General features: G+C 29.6%; 2 protein-coding genes across 3 annotated transcripts in view; one reads left to right on the forward strand and one right to left on the reverse strand.

Moving 5' to 3' along the window:
• Positions 1-1746: 1746 nt before the first annotated feature.
• On the reverse strand, positions 1747-5188 carry LOC100645534 (putative fatty acyl-CoA reductase CG8306). The gene is made up of 7 exons (XM_020866056.2): positions 4825-5188; positions 3825-4076; positions 3388-3637; positions 3122-3314; positions 2821-3060; positions 2469-2726; positions 1747-2384 (listed from the first exon to the last, which is right to left on the reverse strand). Exons 1-7 carry the CDS (start codon positions 5014-5016, stop codon positions 2246-2248), a joined length of 1524 nt encoding a protein of 507 aa, XP_020721715.2. The 5' UTR covers positions 5017-5188; the 3' UTR covers positions 1747-2245.
• Positions 5189-11921: 6733 nt separating this feature from the next.
• Positions 11922-19860, forward strand: part of LOC100645343 (putative fatty acyl-CoA reductase CG5065) — a 44570-nt gene continuing 36631 nt past the window's right edge. Inside the window, exons 1-2 of one of the 2 annotated variants that reach the window (XM_048410908.1) lie at positions 11922-12195; positions 18998-19077. The gene's annotated coding sequence lies outside the window, so the exon portion shown is untranslated. The remainder of the gene's footprint in view (positions 12196-18997; positions 19078-19860) is intronic. The other variant, XM_020866057.2, reaches the window with a different exon arrangement.

A 19860-nucleotide genomic window follows, 5' to 3' on the forward strand; every position in this document is an offset into this window, starting at 1 on the left:
GATTCAACATTCGCCCCTGAAGAAGTCATTGTTTTCGTAGTCGAATTTTCGAGGTTATATTCAAGGTAGACTGACCGAGCAAAAGTGAACGCACCAATCCAGTCGAGTTGAGCATTGTGGTAAAAATGTTTTCGCATGACAAGATCCCGAACGATATTTAGGACAAAATAGACGAATTTCGAACAAGTTTTCTCCGAGGCTTCATAAACAAAGCATCTATTAAACGCAACAAAGCACGAGTTCTTTTCATATTTCGCTTTATATGTTAAAAAATATTATACAATACAATATGTCTAGTTTTTAGGTTGCAAATTAGTAGAAGGCACGAAGAAGTCCATTTCTCCTAAATCGTTTATAATTTTAGTTAAAATTATCGTACAATATCGAGGCTTTGTGATAAGTATGTACTGGTCATACTAAAATATAGTACCAAATTTTGAATCGATGCGTTTGGTAGTTTTCGACAATCAATTTGTCAACTTATGTAATGGAAAATCTTAAAGTTGCAATAAAAATGTATGAACTTATTTCGCTTTAGTCTCGAGCTTGTACGTTACTTGGAAGACCTATATTTTGATATATGGGTGTAAAAAGATTTTGTCATTCAAATGCTTGGTCAAAATACAGCGATTATCATTTTTTGATTCAAAATCATTTGTTGCAAAATTATATTGTGAATAATAAATTATTTCTATAATATTGATGTGTTAATCTTGCGTTATCATTTCTGTCATTATTTATTTTATTCTTTATTATTATATTACGCTGAAATTATATTATTATTTAGCTTAATTTATTTCAAAGTCTAACGTTTAAAATATTTTATAAGTATAAAACAAACAAACTGCGTTTCCTATCTTGTTTTTACTTTCACTCCTCTGTCCTCCATTTCTTCTCATCATCTTAATTGACTGTAACTAAAGAAGAGACCATATATTACCTCATTAAGGACCAACGTTGTATTAAGTTAACATTCCTTTAGAATTTTTTTACTCATTTATATTATTAAATTCTGTTGTCCAATGTTGTGACTTGGATGGAAATCACAAAGATGTGCTGAATTTTTTGTCAATTTCTTTTTCCATTTACATACCATGATTTTATAAAGTTCAAGATTATAATATTATCGTATCAGTTTCAAATTAATCCAGGTAGGCCCAAGAGTCTCTCCTTTCGTAAAATTTCCAATATAAATTGACCTTGTTAATCAAATTTTTTAATTAAGGTATTGTTTGTTATTTACTTATTGCTCTAAGTATCCAGAAGAATAATGTTAAATGTTTTATATAAATGAAAGTAAAATTAAATATACTATTAAAGATTGCGCAAAAAAATTGTCTTGTAATTATTCTTCTGGAAGGATGATACTAGAGGATCCATATCTGAATTCATTTGAATGAAGTCGCGCGGAATTTGAATTACGCGCAAGTTATTATTGACACTGTCTATATTTATAAATGTGTTGGTTTCGTAGGGAAAACATGTTGATTATTTTTCGTTGCCTGCATTTTCTTCCAACATTTACTAGCTTTGTCTCAGTCATCTTTACGATGATTTACTGTAAAGTGATTCAATCTCTTTGTTTGTTTTATCATCAATTCATGATAACGATCACGATTATAAAATGAATGTATTTCGAAGAGAGACTACTTATGTATTGCGTTTCACGTAAAATCTTTCTCATGCAACTTCATTTGATGTTAGGATAAGGGTGTGAAAACGAAGGAAAATAAAATATAATGCACATACATAAAGACTAATTTTATTGTGGTGTATTTAAATCACGCGTTATAAAAGTTTGCACATAGAAATATTTGTTTGAAAACTAATAAATTATGAGTCACAATTTTGTAACTTCTAACGATTAAATGAAGTGGTACAAAGCAAATTTTATCTTGTTGTTACAGAGCAATGAATAAATTTATAATATAATTTAAAGGAAATAAAAAAATTTCGATAGTCATTGTAGGTTATATATATATTATAATATCTCCAGCATCGCTGTCGTATGAAACTATAGAAAAAGTTAAACATTTTATAATAATGTATAAACAATTGTCCTTCCCAACACCGCACTGATCACTTTCAGTGTATAAAAATCTGAGTGTACTCTTAATGAATTACACTGAAAAAGCGCGGAGAACGTATCCTTACCCGATATATATATATATATATATATATATATAATATTGTATATATATAAAATGGAGATATTTATTAATTTTAGTTAAATTATGTATGTAGTCTATAATTCATCAAAAAGAAGATAAGTAATAGGAACGACTAAACCAGCAGCAGTCCAAGAAGTGGCAAAAATAGTTTTGACCAGCCACCAAACAAGTCCTAACAATACAGCTTGCAAGCCAATATGAGCAACCAGTAGACTAAAAATATAAAAAATAGGTAATGACTTCTTTATTGACATACATTTTGTTTTTAAGGAAAAAAAAAATTATAGAAGTACTTACATCTTATCTTTGGAACGCGCTTTTTCCAATGATTTTGGGGATTCGTTATTCAAATATTGTCTAACTCCCTGTGTCAAATCAATAAAGTAGCTTTCCCATATCAGTGGCTTAATATCTAAATTAAAGAGGTTTTTGTCAATCTCTGATAGCGAATCATGTAAATCTATCGTACGAGGATTATAGAACTTCCATTCAGTAAAAATAAACGTCTTTAGACGATCCAATGAGTTATTAACATTTGTGTGTAATCGTACCAAACTGAAAAAATATATTTTTTATTGATTTGATATCGTGAATGCAATTTACATACGTTAAAAATTATATATTAAAGTAATCATAATTTATAACTTACATTGGTCGACCACCCGTTAATTTTGCAACTATATCCAAAATATATCCTGGAATTAAATGTACAAAAATTGCAGAGAGCCTAAACATGAAGATCGAAGGTAGCAATTTAAGATACGGATACCAAACTGCACTTTGTAATGGATATTTATGTAAATAATAATTAATTTTCGGTTCGATGTTAGCCCATTTGAATGGATTGCGTGTACCTGATGTACAATGGTACACTTTTAACTTTCCTTTACTGTAACAAGAAGATATTGTATATAATAGTTAAGTGACTTAAGTGATAAATTTTGCCATACCTATCTTGATTCACAGCGTAAGCTGCAACAATGAGATTGTTTACAACCAGATCCACTGGAATGTAGTCGTAAATTATGTCTTTTACAACTGGTAATCTTCTTATAACACCTTTGCTAGCACCCATTAAAAATCCTTGTATACCATTCTTTGATACTGTCCATCCAGGAATTGGTTCCTTCCATGATGCTGTTACTGCAAATATAAAATATTTATAATATATAATTTTTTTGGAAAATAGAAATATTTTTACATGTAATATACATACTCATTGAAGGACGCACAATAGCAGCAGGAATACCTCCATTTTTAACTTCATGCTCAGCTAAATGTTTTGTGAATGTGTAAGAATTTGGATGATCCTTTAATATACTTGGGGTTTCTTGTTTCAACGTTTCAATATCCAGTTTTTCTACTAACGCGATTAATTCATTTACATCATATGGCGCAGGATAGACTTGTTCGTCCACTTCAGTCAACACTGAGTTTACATATGCACTAGAGACATGCACTAAAGCCTGAAAAAGGAGTTAATGGAAATTGTATATAATAAACAGAACACTATGTAAGTTATGTAACACTAAGTTATGATATATAATTGTCTGAAAGTACTACTAGAAAGTAGTAGTAGTAGAAAGTATTACTACTTACTACTAAAGTAGTAGAAGTAGTAGAAAGTATTATTAGATAACATATAGAATTTACCTTCAAATCTCTTATTTCTTGGCAAAGCTGTACGACTCTGCGTGTACCTAATAAGTTAATGTTTGTATTAGATTTCAGATCTGCTTCAAAATCCAATGTTGCTGCAGAATGAAAAACAATGTTAACATCCTCAACAAGAGTCAGTCTATCTGCAGATGATAAGCCTAAATTTTCTTCTCCCACATCACCAGCTATAGGAATCAATTTGTTAAAAAGATTTGTCTTGTTCTCTTCCTTTAATCTGTTGAATACCTAAAATATTAAAACAAACATAAACATGTTGTTAGATGAACTTCTCAAAAGCCAAACTAATCAATTCTATAATTTATTAATATCCCAATTAGATAATTCATTGTGAATAGATTTAAAATAAATTAATTCTACGATACATTTAAAAAACAGTATTTTTGTATTATTATCACTTTTTGTGTTTTTGAATTTATATAGTTGGAAATAATGTATACTACTGTAAAATAATGTAATAATTTTCAAATTATAAGTAAACAATTCTTAAATGGAAAAAGTTAAAAAAATGCAGGGTATTTCATAATACGAAATAAAAACAAAATTACGATTGTATTTAAATATTCTAAGTAGAGAAAGTATTATAAAACGAAAAATTACATAACACTCGATTTTCCTAAGAGAAAGAAATTACATACTTAAGATTCAAATCACAAGTATGTAGTCACACACATAAAAGAAATATATGTATATCAAGAACTAAAAAGTGAGAAAAAAGTGAGAATTTATATGACGACTATGATTTAAGGTAATGTCATATGTTGAAAGAAAACCGTATAATAAATAAAGTTGATTGTGCGTTCATCAAGGAATTAATAAGTTAAAGATATTTAAATGCCTTGATATCTTTTAGTTAAAAAAAATAAATATTGGTCAGAAATGAAATTAAAGGTTATCATATCAAAGGTTGTCTCTTTCATTCGACAAGATAATGACGAAAAAAATCTATATTTCGAGTATAAATGTATTGGTATACCGAATTCTTTTTAATGTCTTCCAATCTCTCCTCTATTTTTTTCCCTTTTTTCGGTCGGAGGAGCACATAAATGTTTTTCAAGTCGGGCATACACCTCAATAGTTTTTCGATCAGGCAGACACCAACGAATCCAGTTCCACCGGTGAGAAACACAGTTTTACCGTTATAAAATTCTGTTACGTTCGATGCCATTATAATCTAAAGTTAAACAATGTTTTACTCGATAATTGCTTCGAAAATCGATGAAGGAAAGGATTGAGAAAAATAAATCACGTTAATGTAAAGTATACGGTGAAACGCTACTGGACAACGCAAGTGTACGATGTGTCGTACCTTCACCAGTGGTACGTCGTAAACTGAACTAGAATGTTCGTAGAACTCTGCTATGTTAATGGGAGGGATAATAAGATGTATACGTTACGAAGTTCGGAAAATACGGATTTTCTAATTCTCTGAATTATTTATCGTGCGAATTATTACAATATTCTGTATATACTGCAATCGTGTATATTAAAATATAAAAATAAATGAATTTGTACGCGTGAAAACTATTAATTTCGTAACACGTCACATGACCATCATCGACTGATGTTAAAGAGTGTAATTAAACATTTACTGACACATACATTCGATGTTCCATTAGCAAGATTTTATTCTGACAGTACATTTTCAAAATTAATAAATTTCTTGTTTCAGTTCTTTCAGTTTTTTCTCCAGTAGATTGCAAAACTATTTTTAATTATCGAAATTTATTTTCGTTTACTCTTTATACTTTATGAAACGTTGAAATATTAATTAAATGAATGGAATATTAATAAGAAACCTGTTTTCAAAATGGACTTTAACTTCCTACTTATTGCTAGTAAAGATAAATCTTAGAATTATGTTATAATACAATTCTAATCGAGTATACAAAGTTTTAAAATTACTTTACATATGAAAAGATAAAATTTAGTAATTAAGGTACGTATATGCGCTGGGATTTAATGCTTAAATTACGTAAAGAAAGTAAAATCTTCGGTAAAATGAATCGTTAGTAAAAAGAACTCTATGATATATGTTTGCATGACGTTTAGTTAGGACAAGAGTGATATGTTTGGATAAGTCAAGACTTTCTGTCCTTGGTTGTTATAGATTTATGCTATACAAAATAATAGTGATGAAAGAGTACAAAGGTGAGTATTTATTTATCCTGACCAATTCTCTTGAAATGTTTCGATTGTCGGATATCATATCGGTATATGCTTTTCAATGTCTCTTTATAAATTGCATATTTGTTACGTTAAAATTTTGTATGGTCGGTTATAGTTTACTCGTATTATTCAATTTGTATGGTAATTTATTATAATTTCAGATTTTTTAATCGTCCTCGACTGTATATTGTGTGACGCAAACTTGTCAAACGGGTGTGGTACAATAAACTCAATCTAGTAATTACACACTACATACTACTGTTATATTCTATTACTATTTACGTAATTAATTTGTTATACTTGACGTGTTGAATGACCCATGGTATTATTAAAAGTAAGTTCGATTATGTTCAACAGATTCGTTGTGGATCCGAGTTTCATGTCATAGATTTGTGATAAGATATAATTTTTACACAATATCTGGTCTTTATATCGTGAAACTTTACATATGTATGTGCTTAATATATTATGTTATGTTGTATATAAGTTAATCACGTGAAAACTAATTAATTATTCTACGTGGAAACAGAAATTAGAATATCACAATTCACAATGTCACTAGTATATACGTTGATAAAGATAAAGTGTTTCTCGTAGTGGTGATTCACATAACATTCAGTGAGATAAAATTATTTTAAGTGTTTCGAATGTTTATGTTCTATAAATGTCTTCCATTAATAAAAAAAAAAAACAAAACAAAACCGAAAGTATCATTATGATAACACAACAAATTGCTAATAAATCATACTTTTTGATAATAAAGAGAATTCAGAAGTATTTAACAATTATTTTCGTTGTGCAATTATTTAGTACGGTTCTATTATTAAATTCGTAGTAAAGAATTTTACTTTTCTTCTTAAGCAATTTTTTATTAGCGAAAGTCAATTTTAAATTTTAAAGTAGAATTCTCAAAGCTCTATTTATTTTTTTGTACTCTTTAGACGCGCTATTTGTTAAATAAAAATTTCTTACATAAATGTAAATTACACATATAATTTCTAGTGTACGAATCAATTACTATTTTGCAGAACATAACAATTTAAGTTAGACGAAAAATGTTCTATTCGTGTCTGTGATATCCTTATTATATGAAAATTAAGAAACACTTTAATTCTCTAGCACCAGATTGAGTCACTTTCTCTTTAATAACAGAGTAATTTACTAAAGTTTATTATGCTTTATTGCGTATTCGCTTACTTCTATCTCATTTCTGTTACACTACTAAATTTTGAGAAATATTTAATGTAAGAATTATGCAGCGTGTTCCATTTCTTTTCCGGCCAAACGTTATTAGTATATTTTACGAGTCAAAACAACTAGATATAAACATATTTCATTTGTAAATATATTTTCGTTAAAAATTTATAACAAAGAAACGATATATGTTGATTTCGAAAATATTCGGACTATAACTTAACTTGGACTTCTATATTCTTTATTCGAAATAAATACAAATAAAAAACAATAAAAATGTTAAAAATTCAAAATTTGTTATTTTTAATAAAATACATCTACAGACTCTATTGCAGTGATTTCGCACTATTTTCGATTGTCAATTATTTATGTATTGCATAAAATTGAGTATGCGAAGTTAAAACTTTGTGGAAATGTAGATTTTGTTATTCTGGAAATGTGTGGAAAACTTTATGCCCAAATATTTATTAACTTTTACAGAAAACTATTTAACAACTAAAAACACGTCATCGTAGAACTTAATTTCTACAATTTTCGAAAGTCGCACAGCAATTGGCGGGGCTTTTTTAATTCTCGAAGAACTGCACTATAATATACAACTCAAAAGTGGTCGATATTTTAATCCTAAATTAGAGAATGGTGTTAAAAATTATACATCATTGTTTTCATAGGTCAATTATAAAATATCAATTAACATGGATAAAATACGTTTATAACATAAAGAGTATTAATTTATCCTTAATATTTATATTAAGAACGTAAAAATTATTAGAATTCAATAATGCAGACAAAAATAAGATCTAACTCTAACCTAACCCTGATCCTAACTATAATTATGATGACAATTATTAAAAATCTTTAATTATTTAATAATAAAGTGACACTTCCATTTCTCTTGATGTTCGTTATAAAAACATATAGAAGTAATATCGATGATTATGATTAACAATAAATTAGTGACAAAAATAAAAAATTAAATGTAAACGAACAAAAATTTTTATTCTGAAATCAATTAAATTTTAAATTATACTTGCGAATTTGTAAATATAACGTGTGACGTCTCATTTGACAGATATTCTTCATATCTATAACTTTTATTCTGAACTTTTTGTGATGCAATTATTGGGTTCATTGTTATATGCAAAAAATGTTGTTTTCCACAAATCTGGAGATAGTTTACAAAGTCCATGCAAGAAACTTCGAATGTCAAATATACAGGATTTGTTCCAGAACGTGATTTCTATGAACTCACGCAAGAAAATGTCAGATACTATTTAATATCGCATAATAGGTTAATTTATCTGGATTGTAATGACCGAATATTTTTGAAACCGACTGTACGAAATGAACGACGAAATAACGAATGTGCGTTACTATGATACATAGTATCGGGGAGGAAATTTCCTCCTTGATAGTATTAATAGGAATATTTACCTAGGAATATCTAATGGTAGTGTCATAATAGGTTATTTTACGAGTATATATGTAAACATCGAACTACGTAAAAAGTGACAAGAAGTTGGATAAAGTTGTCGAAGAACCATCATCATCTCCGATTTCGATGATTCTGAAATATGTTATGAAGTGAAACATTTTGAACAACTTTTTTCTATACATACAATCGACGGTCGGCCTTAATTTTCGAGTTATATACAAAAATAACCTGTCGTTTAGTGTTAGTTTCTAGGTTGGGATGCCATCTTTATGTTTTCTTTTAAAATGTAAATGCTTTGAGACTTGAATAGAAATTTGTCTTTAGAAATTTTTTATTAATTTGATTTCCATTTTTCATTGTTGCACGCTTGCTTCCTTTTATATGTTGTATGTAGCGGTATAGAGCGCGTTTCGTGTACGTTTGTTTTACATAAACATCACGGACGTCAGACATCAGTACTAATACGGTAAGTTTTTACTTCGGAAAAATATTGCATAAATAATTTTTTACCACTCTAGGTACGAACACTCCTCTGACATTGTTAATCAGTAATGTTATTATTTCGACATTGGGAAACGTAGATATAATTTTGTTTTCGAATATAAAATTAAATTTTTCAGAAACAATGATTACATTCTCAATTTTACTTAATATATTAAGCTGCTTCATTTTCACTTTCGTTTCATCAACATTTAAATTTTCATTATAAATGCTCTCAATATAAGTTTTACAACTTCCTTTCTATAATCATATATAGGTACATAAATTTAAATTTGTTCCAAAACCTCGAAACTTTTAACTGCACGTTGATCTCATTGTTATTGTCGAAAAATATTTTTTTGTAACTTGGAATCTTTTTCTACATTTAATTGGAATAATATTTACAGTCTTATTCTTAAACTCCTAGACATTGTTACGCGTATCTTTAATAAAATTGGTTATGCTTAGTAGTATCATCATCATTATATAATATAATGATACTGTAGGTATGAGAATGATATTGAACCTGTTAATGATTTCAACGATTTGCTAACAGTATTTATTCTATATAAAAATTTTTTCTACATAATCATTAATGAAACAAGTTCGAATTTATCCACCTTAGTAACTGACGTATCCGGTTTTGCTCGAACAACTGGCTTTTCAGTTTCATTTATGGATAGCTTGTTTAATGCTGTTTCAATATTAATATGATTCTCCTTTAAAGCACTTATTTGCATCAGCTCGTGCAGACTATCTTGTATGTAACAAAGATTTTTTGCAAAAAGTATTATTATTGGTATATATTTTTTAATTAAATTTGGAAATAGGAGCCAATGGATTTATTTATTTCATGCAATAATGACAAATATTTCTGTACTGTCGCCTCTTTTCAACGGAACTTAAACACGTGCCTATTTTATCTAGTAGTAAACACGATCCTGGTATTATGTAATATCGAACAGTAAAGATATGTCGAATGAGATGTTAAATTTCAATCTTAAAGATTATCGATCAATTACTATTAATATAGGAAAAAACTATTAATTTATTGAAATCATAAGACTTTAATATTATTTAATTGCAATGTTTAAGGTTATCAATTAAGGTAGATTTTTGCTCATATTCATACATTTCTCATGTATTTTCCCATTCATACAAATATGAATATTTTTATATTTTATGGATGTGAGTATGTATGTATTTTAAACTATTTCTGCAATCTATTTATCATCATATAATCGTAGGTTTATCATTCGTGTTTAAACCGATAGATGTCAGACTAGAGCTCATTTTATCTAGCCGCGATAACTGTGTACGTATATATGTAATAAGGGGAAAATATGATTTTATATTGCTTCGTTAAAATAAAAAGTTTCATCTAGATTAAGAATTTAGTATCTTTCTAAGTTTATATTAGAAGAATTATCACAAAAATGTGATTTACCTAATGATGTATTTTATTCAATTTTATCCTTCTTTAAGGCCCCTTATAAATGATATCCCACACTGCTAGCGAGTTGATTGGTTCCACGATGTTATTTTGATTTTAAACTGACGTATCTTCCCTTTTATCTTAATTACATATTGAATCTTTACGATTAACTAGAGTGAACTAAGTCTTGCTTTCGTGAAATTTTAGTAACGTTAGTCTTTACGTAAAAATCCCCATCTAAAAATAGTTAGATAAAAATGTATTATGTCTGCTTTAGTTTTTATTCTAACTATATATGTATATGTTGGAGAAAAGAAGAAATTATTAATAATCAGCGCAGAGAAATATTCAAACAATAAAAATTATAATATATAACTGTCATTATCACATGTAACCTTAGAGTGAATCCAAATGTAATATCGCAAAAATTGATTGTCTTTTCGTTAATGATACAAACCGGCATTAATGTTATTATTTATATTTGTAAGATATGTTTAGTGCATATTTAATAAACTATATAAAAACCGATAAAACGTTTGTTTATATATATAAGTAACAAAAATTATAAATTAATTATGAAATTTATTGTGTTAAATTAAAAGTACACATGTGTACTATTAGTACGTACAAGTACATATAAATATTCTTTAGAGATTAGATACTATATTTAAGCAGTTATACCTTTCATACAAAGCTCTAGCCGAAAAATATCAACTTTTAGTTACAGAATTAAGCACAATTACATAAGTATAGCTAGTAAATAATCAGCTAATCAATTTATAAAAAACTAAAATTTACGCTAAATGCCAAGTATCACTTGAATTGTAGAACTAATTAGAATGTAGTTACGAAATAATCTCAATGTGGCGATAATACAGCAATATATATCTAGTGAGTTTATAAAAAAATAGACATTATCTATTATTTACTACACCATTAACAAGACTAATAATTGAAAAATGAATAACATACCTGATAACACTAAATATGAATGTACTAAAAAACATCAAATTTGATTATGTTAATCTTAAAATCACATTTTAGATAAAAAACAAATTTTAGATTGCTATCGATACCAAAAGTAAACTTCATATATTATAGGTTTATACAGGATTTTTATGTATTTATAGGAAATTTGTAGATGGAAAAATGCACAAAGTGCACACAATATGTAAATGCAAAATGTAAAATATCCAAAGTATAGGACTGTCAAACTGTTTTCTATCCAGGTCCCATTTTATTTCATTTCACTCATTAAAATATGAATTTGCACAAATACCACACTAATAATCGCAATAAACACAGATATATTTGCAAAGTCTAGCGTATCGAGAAGGAGTAGAACGACTTATACTGTAATCGGCTTGTCAAGGGTTAAGGGTGAGAGAAGTAGCGAGATAAAGATGGAAAATTTGTAGTAGTTCCTAGTGACTTTTCATGGGAAAGTATTGTCCTGCCTGGGGGGATTTGGCGGTTGCCCCAAGATGGCGGACTCGGTTGGCGTGCGACAAGCACGAGCTGAAAAGTGCCGAGAACACGATTCGTTCGTGATTCTGTGTTAAATCGGTATCGTGAGTTTCATTCGTGGATAGCACGAGGATCGTTGACGAAGAGGACACGCTCGAATAACATAGGTAGGTGACAAATCACTGACACGAAATCGTTTCTCTCTATGCGGGGTGAAAAGCCGCGCCTACTATCGTGCATCTCGATATTGTGGTGAATATACGTCTAACAACTCTGTTTTATAAATTCATAAATACTCTACTACATATTCATGTTGATGTTAGAATCATTAATAATATTTTTCGTGATTACGACGTTCGTTATTCAGCTGGAAAAGTTTGTGATAGGGATATCGAATTTGGTGTGCAGAAATCGAACAGTCGAGTACCACGGCCGGATACTTTCGTTCAGTTTCTCTCCCATAGATTCTTAATAGTGTTCTGTTTGATAACAGAAACCATGATCGAACTTTCGTTGGTGTAATTTTACGATTTTACCAGATATCGGTTGAACGATTTTCCCGCGTGTCCGTGAAAGATATCGCGAGAAACTCGTCGCGTATGAACGCAATTGTATCGTGTTCTCGGTGGATCCATTCTTGAGTCGTTTCAACTATCCGATGTTTCATTTCTTCTGCAGATTATATTCGGCATATATTCTCGTTTGTTGCCTTGAAGAGATTGGATCTATTAGTTTTTGATATTACATGAAAGGTGAATGATTATTACCGCCTCTGCTTTGACGCATTGTCTCGATCGGTGTGAGCATCAGTGTGTATACGTGTGGATGCGTAACTTGATGTAATTGTGTGCGCGCGTTTCTTGGCGTGCGCAACGCGCACCCGCATGCTACTTCATCGTGTAAAATAGTTGTAATTTATATTCCCTTTAATTTCTTCAGTACTTAGCTGTCATACTTATAACTATCAATATAAGAATTATTACCATGAATTTATTTTGAATCTCGACGTTTAGATCTGGTGTAGATACGTGAACGTATTATTGAGGTTTCATACCGGCGATAGTGTGCGATTTGGCAGCTTTATACATATGTATGTATTTTTGATAGCCGGGTCGCATACGAGTGTACTTATACTGCTTGCTTGGTTAGAAATACATATCGCTGGTTTCTTGGGAGTTACTGAAAAATTACAAATTTTGAAGTATTTATTATGATGGAAGTATAATTATAAAGTAATGTAATATTTATCAAGATATAGTAAAGTATTATATTTATAAAATAGAATTGTTTATTTAAGAACAATTTTATAATTCAATAGTTTGTTTTAATTGGTTATTTAATCCTTTCTTTTAGTGTAACCAATATATGTAAACAAAATATGGAAGATCATTAAGATCTAAAGGCTGTTAGAGACTGTTAAAACAGTTAAATTGTTAAAGGAAACAGTGTTATGCCACAGATCAATAGAACTTTTTTTCAGTAAGTTATTTATTTAATAACGAAAACATTATTTTCTTTTATAAAGCACTGATAGTTTCTGAGTTTTGACAGTTTTTCATAAAATATTGTTTATACGTATTGTTTATAGTTACAATAAAAGAAGGGTTAAACAATCGTATTTTCAATTATGACATTGTTCTTAAATATATGTTATAACCCAATATTTTAAACCTTGTATTTCTAAGTAACCTCTTAAATATCCTAACTATTCTTGGTTATATCACCTTTCCAGGAAATGAACAATATACATAAATGACATAACCTACCAATATCAGTGCTACCAATTGAAATTGCGACCATTTTTCATTGTTGTGTGAATATGGTGTTATTTTACTACATTGTAACATAAATTCATCCTGTTTTTATATTTAGTGCAATATATGCAATATGGGAATAAAAACAGTACGAATCTATGTTATACAGCTCAATATGTATGATTTGTTGTTTTTGTGTAAATTAGACTTTCTCGAGATTTTGACCGTAGACTATGCGTTTCTCTGCCAGTGAGAATAGTGGAGAAAAAATGTGTATGCACATCACCTAGTGGAAAAATGTAATTATGTATAATGATCACGTGCAGCGAATATTATTCACTTGACGATTGATACAAGACAAGTAGTCATTACATGATACTATAATCTCGAGAGTAAAAACCAAAAACGTAGATTCTGAAATAATTTATTGACAGTCATTTAATTACATTCTTTTTTTTCTTTTTTTAAGCGCATTATCGTTATTAATTATGGACGGATCACGAGAATTCCTGTGTTTTCAATTCTAACGCTTGCGATCGTTCACAAAAATTTTCGGGTTTTCATTGTCGTCATATAGAGAAAAACAATTTAATCTGGCCCGTGCGTACACCTAGCAATAAGACGACTGGTCCGTAATGTGTTAAATTGAATGACATACTATAGATGATGCCCTAACTATATTGTGAATTGTCATCTTAATATGGATAGTACCGATAATGTTACAATTGATATACAGGGTGTCGCAATAAAAATGTATAACACTGTGTAAACTAGTATTTATCAAGAGCAGGAAACGTCTAAAAATTTAACATAGGTTTTAAAATTAATTCTTTCGATGGCGTACATAATTCTGTATCACGCTATTTTAATTGACACCAGATAGTGTTCGAGTTGAATTTTTAACGATATATGAATAGAATGATGTTTGATATAACCACAGTGTAATGCATTTTTCTGTGACATTGTAATACCTTTAGCTACTCGTCATTGCTAAATAAATAAGCTTATTCCTTTTAGTTCTTTTTATAAATTCGGGAGTTTTACATAATGTCCCATAAAAACTTAATGATTATTATTTAAATAAACAGTAATATGTTATTTCTAATCATAAGTAAAACTACCTTTATAAATTACTAATATTTTAATTACCATAAATTACATAAGCCGATTAATTTATGTATGTGTAACAAAAAATAGCCAAATACTAGCCTGGTATATTAAAGATGTTAAAATATCTTCAAAATTTACTTTATAAGTGCTAATTTAATCTTAATCATGCCTATTACCTAATTTAATCTTAATCATACCTAATTTATTACCTAATTTAATTTTAATAATACGTATTACCTAATTTAATTTTAATTATATGCATTATCTAGTTTAATTTTAATCATATACACTGTTTAATCTAATTTTAATCATATGCGTGACATAAATACGAGAAAAACTGGACTTGAATTGCAGTTATGTGACTGGGTCACATTGCTTTGTATAAGTAGGTACGCAAAAAGCGATTGATTTTGATTTTTCGCCCTGGATGTATTATCTGGCGTCGGTAAATCCGTGAAACGTGATCAATAAACGGTGCGTTGCTTCCGCGTTCAGCCGTTCCGCGTAAATGGGTGTCGTTCGCGGCGACTATTTATCGTGTTTGTACACGTTCATACATGTTCATACACGTTTACTCAAAGGGAAACCTTTCTATTCTTTTTTCATTCGACGTTCCGCTGCAACCAGTATTGCATACAGTGGCTATAAAAAGTATTTTGATACACAACCCCTTATTTTCCAATGAAACACTATTTTATCAGGTTCTATACATTTCATTTTCATAATAACAAATTTTTGTAGTCTAACAATAAGGCGGTAAATTTAAGAAATTAGTATGTAAATGCTATAATAAGCACAATGGTGTACCAATATGTTTTGTAGCCACTGAAGTTGAAAAAATATGAGAAGCTTGCTAAGGGCAGAAATAAAAGATTACAATGAACGTATGTTTACGAACCAAAATCAATTGCGTTTCTCAAAGATATACACTCGTTTTATATTTTGGACGAATTCTTTTATATTATTCTTGTTATATATTTTTTTCTTATTAGCAATTGTTGATTTGGATTTAACTTTTCTACGAAAGATTGCTTAAAATTTTAAATGAGAAATTACAGTAAACATATATTTACAAATCAATTAGATTCTGGAAGACATAGTAATCTCGCGTTCCTGTTATCTTTTGTTTTCTTTACCACCACTCATTGACATATGTTTAATTCTACTTCTTTCAATTTCTAATTATTTCTCTACTTCATGCTTTTTATTTAATTATTTGTTTCCATGTATGTCCACTATTGTACCACGTAATATTATTTCCTACAAAGATATGGTAATATACACTGGCAATCATTAGTATTAAGATACCTACTGATATTTAGTACAAATTGAATACTCATTTATTATAGCTATTATTTTCTAGTCATTTTATTCTAAATATATTACGTCATTCATAACTATGATGTAAAGACTAAATAAGGTAAAATTTATTAGAGTTTCTCAATCCATAAATGTAACAGATAGATGTCCTGATACATATAGCTGATAGTAATATTAAAGTAGGCCTCCGTCACATTCCATCAAACTTTGTTCTGAATTTTTCTTCCATTGCTCTTGACAATATTATACAAACACATATCGCTGTTTCGCTCGTATGGCATACGTTATGCACTCTAACAGAATCTTAAATTCTAAACTTCTTAGTTACTGATGTGGTGACATCATTCTCTCTCTCTCTCCTCGCTGCTTTACTGCACTAAGCTTCTTTAAAAACACTGGATCAGAATTTTATTTGCAAAAATATTTACTATTTTGCAATTGCGGGAACTTTACAATTTTCGATTTTCTTAAATCTCTCGCGACCTTTTTCGTATTTTTTCCGTGTATAGAGCATCGATACCGAGGAATCGATATCGAAGAAGGAACTGGACAATATGCAAATGTTTTATGGGCTGTCTGAGCATCCAATGCGTGAGACGAAGTTGTATTAAAACTTTTCCTCTTTGGATTGTTTGATTTGCGTTTTATTTAGACGAGGCATCGATAAAGCACCGATTACGTTCCTATTGTTCTAGAAATTCCATATTTGTTGATTTTCCTTCATCTCCTAAACAAATTTTATCCTCCTGTTTGGTGGCAATTATATTACTATATACTACGCTAGACTAGATATACCAAAGGTCTGTTTTGTCCGTATTAATCAAAATGTTATTATTTATCATTTCAGAATTAAATAAAGTTCTATCATTTTCTTCGTCATTGTTATTCTTCGTTCAATTCAAAATATTTAGTTATTATCTCGTAATAGAGTGCATAGTATAACTGCTCTTAAAAGACAATAAACACAGGCTAAATGAATTAAGAAAATTACAAGATTTTATACAGATACAAAAAAGAATGCAAGATAGGGTATTTTAATGGGCTAACCGTCACGGTTGGGTATCGGTGACTCAGGTTACTAAACTTTTCAGAATGTTTAAAATAAGATAAATATTTTGCAAAAATGAAACGTTATGATGCAGCACATTTCAATCTATTGCGACTGCTAGGAAGAAATATATAAAATTACGTTGCAGTCAACGTGTTAACTAAGAGAGGCAATATTGATATATCTATGTATATATATTTTATATGCATACATGAAACATTACTTCCTATAGTGTTTTTCCAGTTTACTTATTCAGATGGGTTTTTTACATTTTCTAATAGTTCTAATTGTACAAACATATGTCTGTTATTGTGTAAATATACGGCTGCATATAAATTGCCTTTGTATACGTGTATCATTATGCACATACCGAAGTGAACAAATCATCGCGTTAATTAAAAATTTAGATCGTCGTGATGGCTTCGAAGAAAATGAGCACGAGCATATATTGCCAGCTGGTACTCGATTTTTGCACCGTAACTCCTATATATTTGCGTATGTGAACATTGATTGAACAGCTCACAGGAACATTAGCTTTTCCTTTCTAACTCTCGGTGTCGCCGATTATGCGAAATACTCGAGAATTGAATTGTGCTTGCTTTCGAAACAACCACCTTATTGCCCTGCGTATAATTTAAGAAATTTCAACTTGTAAGGGAATCAGAGCGATAACATACCGTTTCTCGTTAAACGTACAACATTTTATACGGGGTGTTCCGTTTATCCTTTTATGAATATATCAGGTGTGTTAAATGAGGTATTTTGAAATTTCGTTAGCATAGGTAAAGTTAGAAACAAGTGCGAAATTATCCATAAAGATGACAAAATACGTATGTAGTATAGATTTCACAGAGATTACGCAACCGTTTAATTCGAATAGCCAATTATCCATTGTATTTAATAAACTTCAGTATTCGATGGGATCATCTTTGATACTTACATTTGGAAGATCTATGTTTGCAATAAATATCTTGTAATTCTAAAATATCTTGTAAAAAAAAATTTTTCAGATCGGTTTCAAACTCCAGAAATATAATCCTGATTGTCTTATCTAATTGCAATGTCAATGAAATCCCAAAATGTTTTATCTGTATAACATAGATAATATGTATATACTTTTCCACGGTACACGTTTAACCCATACTTTCCCGAGCCTCTGAATGTTTAAAACCATCCTTCGTATTTTATATTGACTTTCCATTAAATTTGCTAAATTTGTAGTAAATATCTCGATAAAGAAGCTAGCTTCCCGATTTAAATAACCCTTACGCTATATTTCGTATTTCTAAACGGTGCGATGTTACTGTTAACTGATATAGAGGTGTTAACTATATTGATAAAACAGCATGTTATTGAAGAGATTTTCACATCCTATTTCTCCTTGAAAGATTCTGAGATTGCGGAACAACGCTGTTGGAAAGTTTATTTGCTCGTTCGTTTTGTCAACTCAAATTAACTTGTCCTTCTCGTTCTATGTGGCGATCATCATTAATCACGATTGCGGAATGAATTGTAATTTTGCCAAAGGTGTCTGGACTAATGACATACTATTAGTGACATAGGATTGTTTTTTGATTTATGAAAGAGGTCCAGGAACTTCGCTATTGGTAAGTAGGATATTACTAAGATATTAATGGGAAGAGTGAAGTTATCGAATAGTTATCATCTCATTTCGATGCTCTTGAAATATACTGTCAAATTGACAATTCTGAATAACTTCTTTCTATACGTATATAGGGTAGTCACCTTCGATTTTCGAGTTGTACAGAAAAGTATGTTTGGCATCATACATGTGCTACTGTTCTGCTGCATAGTCGGTAAGTACATTTTGTGGTAACCAGATATAGTTACAATGAATGCATTTCAATAATTCTATCTGTGGGTATCCTTAAATGTGGCTATTTTTAAAACACTCATTTACATGTGTCGTCTCCATGCAAGTCGTTATCACTTTAATAGTCTAGCTCAATCTACTACTTTTCGTTTGGAATTCAGTAACTGAAACACATGTCGTTCTTTATACACCATTCTGGTATGTTTTGCTCTATATACAGGGTGGTTGGTAACTGATGGTACAAGCGGAAAGGGGGTGATTCTACGCGAAAAAAGAAGTCGAAAATATAGAATAAAAATTTTTTGTTTGAGGCTTTATTTTCGAGAAAATCGACTTTGAATTTTATTTATGCAGCCATATTATATCAATTGTCTATTCTGAAGAAATCGCAAGTTGCGAGCAATTGAAAGAAAAGGTTATTGTAGTCTTTCATACTTTAAAACAATCGAATACGTTAGAAAATGTTCATAGAAATTTAATTAGAAGAGCAGAAGTATGTGTTCGGTAAAATAGGCAACATTTTCAGCAATTTTTGTAATAATAAACTTTATGATTACTTCATATTATTTCATTATATATTCCCAATAATATTCCTAATAATAACAAACTTAAACTGCGATAATATCCATCGAGACAACGTTCTACAGTGAGGTCCGTTATAACGAGACGTGATAAAGTGCACGCGTACCGAGCGAAAATTCAAAGTCGATTTTCTCGAAAATAAAGCCTCAAACGAAAAATTTTTATTCCATATTTTCGACTTCTT

The sequence above is a fragment of the Bombus terrestris genome, chromosome 12, assembly GCF_910591885.1.
Source record: "Bombus terrestris chromosome 12, iyBomTerr1.2, whole genome shotgun sequence".
NCBI classification, from domain to species: Eukaryota; Metazoa; Arthropoda; class Insecta; order Hymenoptera; family Apidae; genus Bombus; species Bombus terrestris.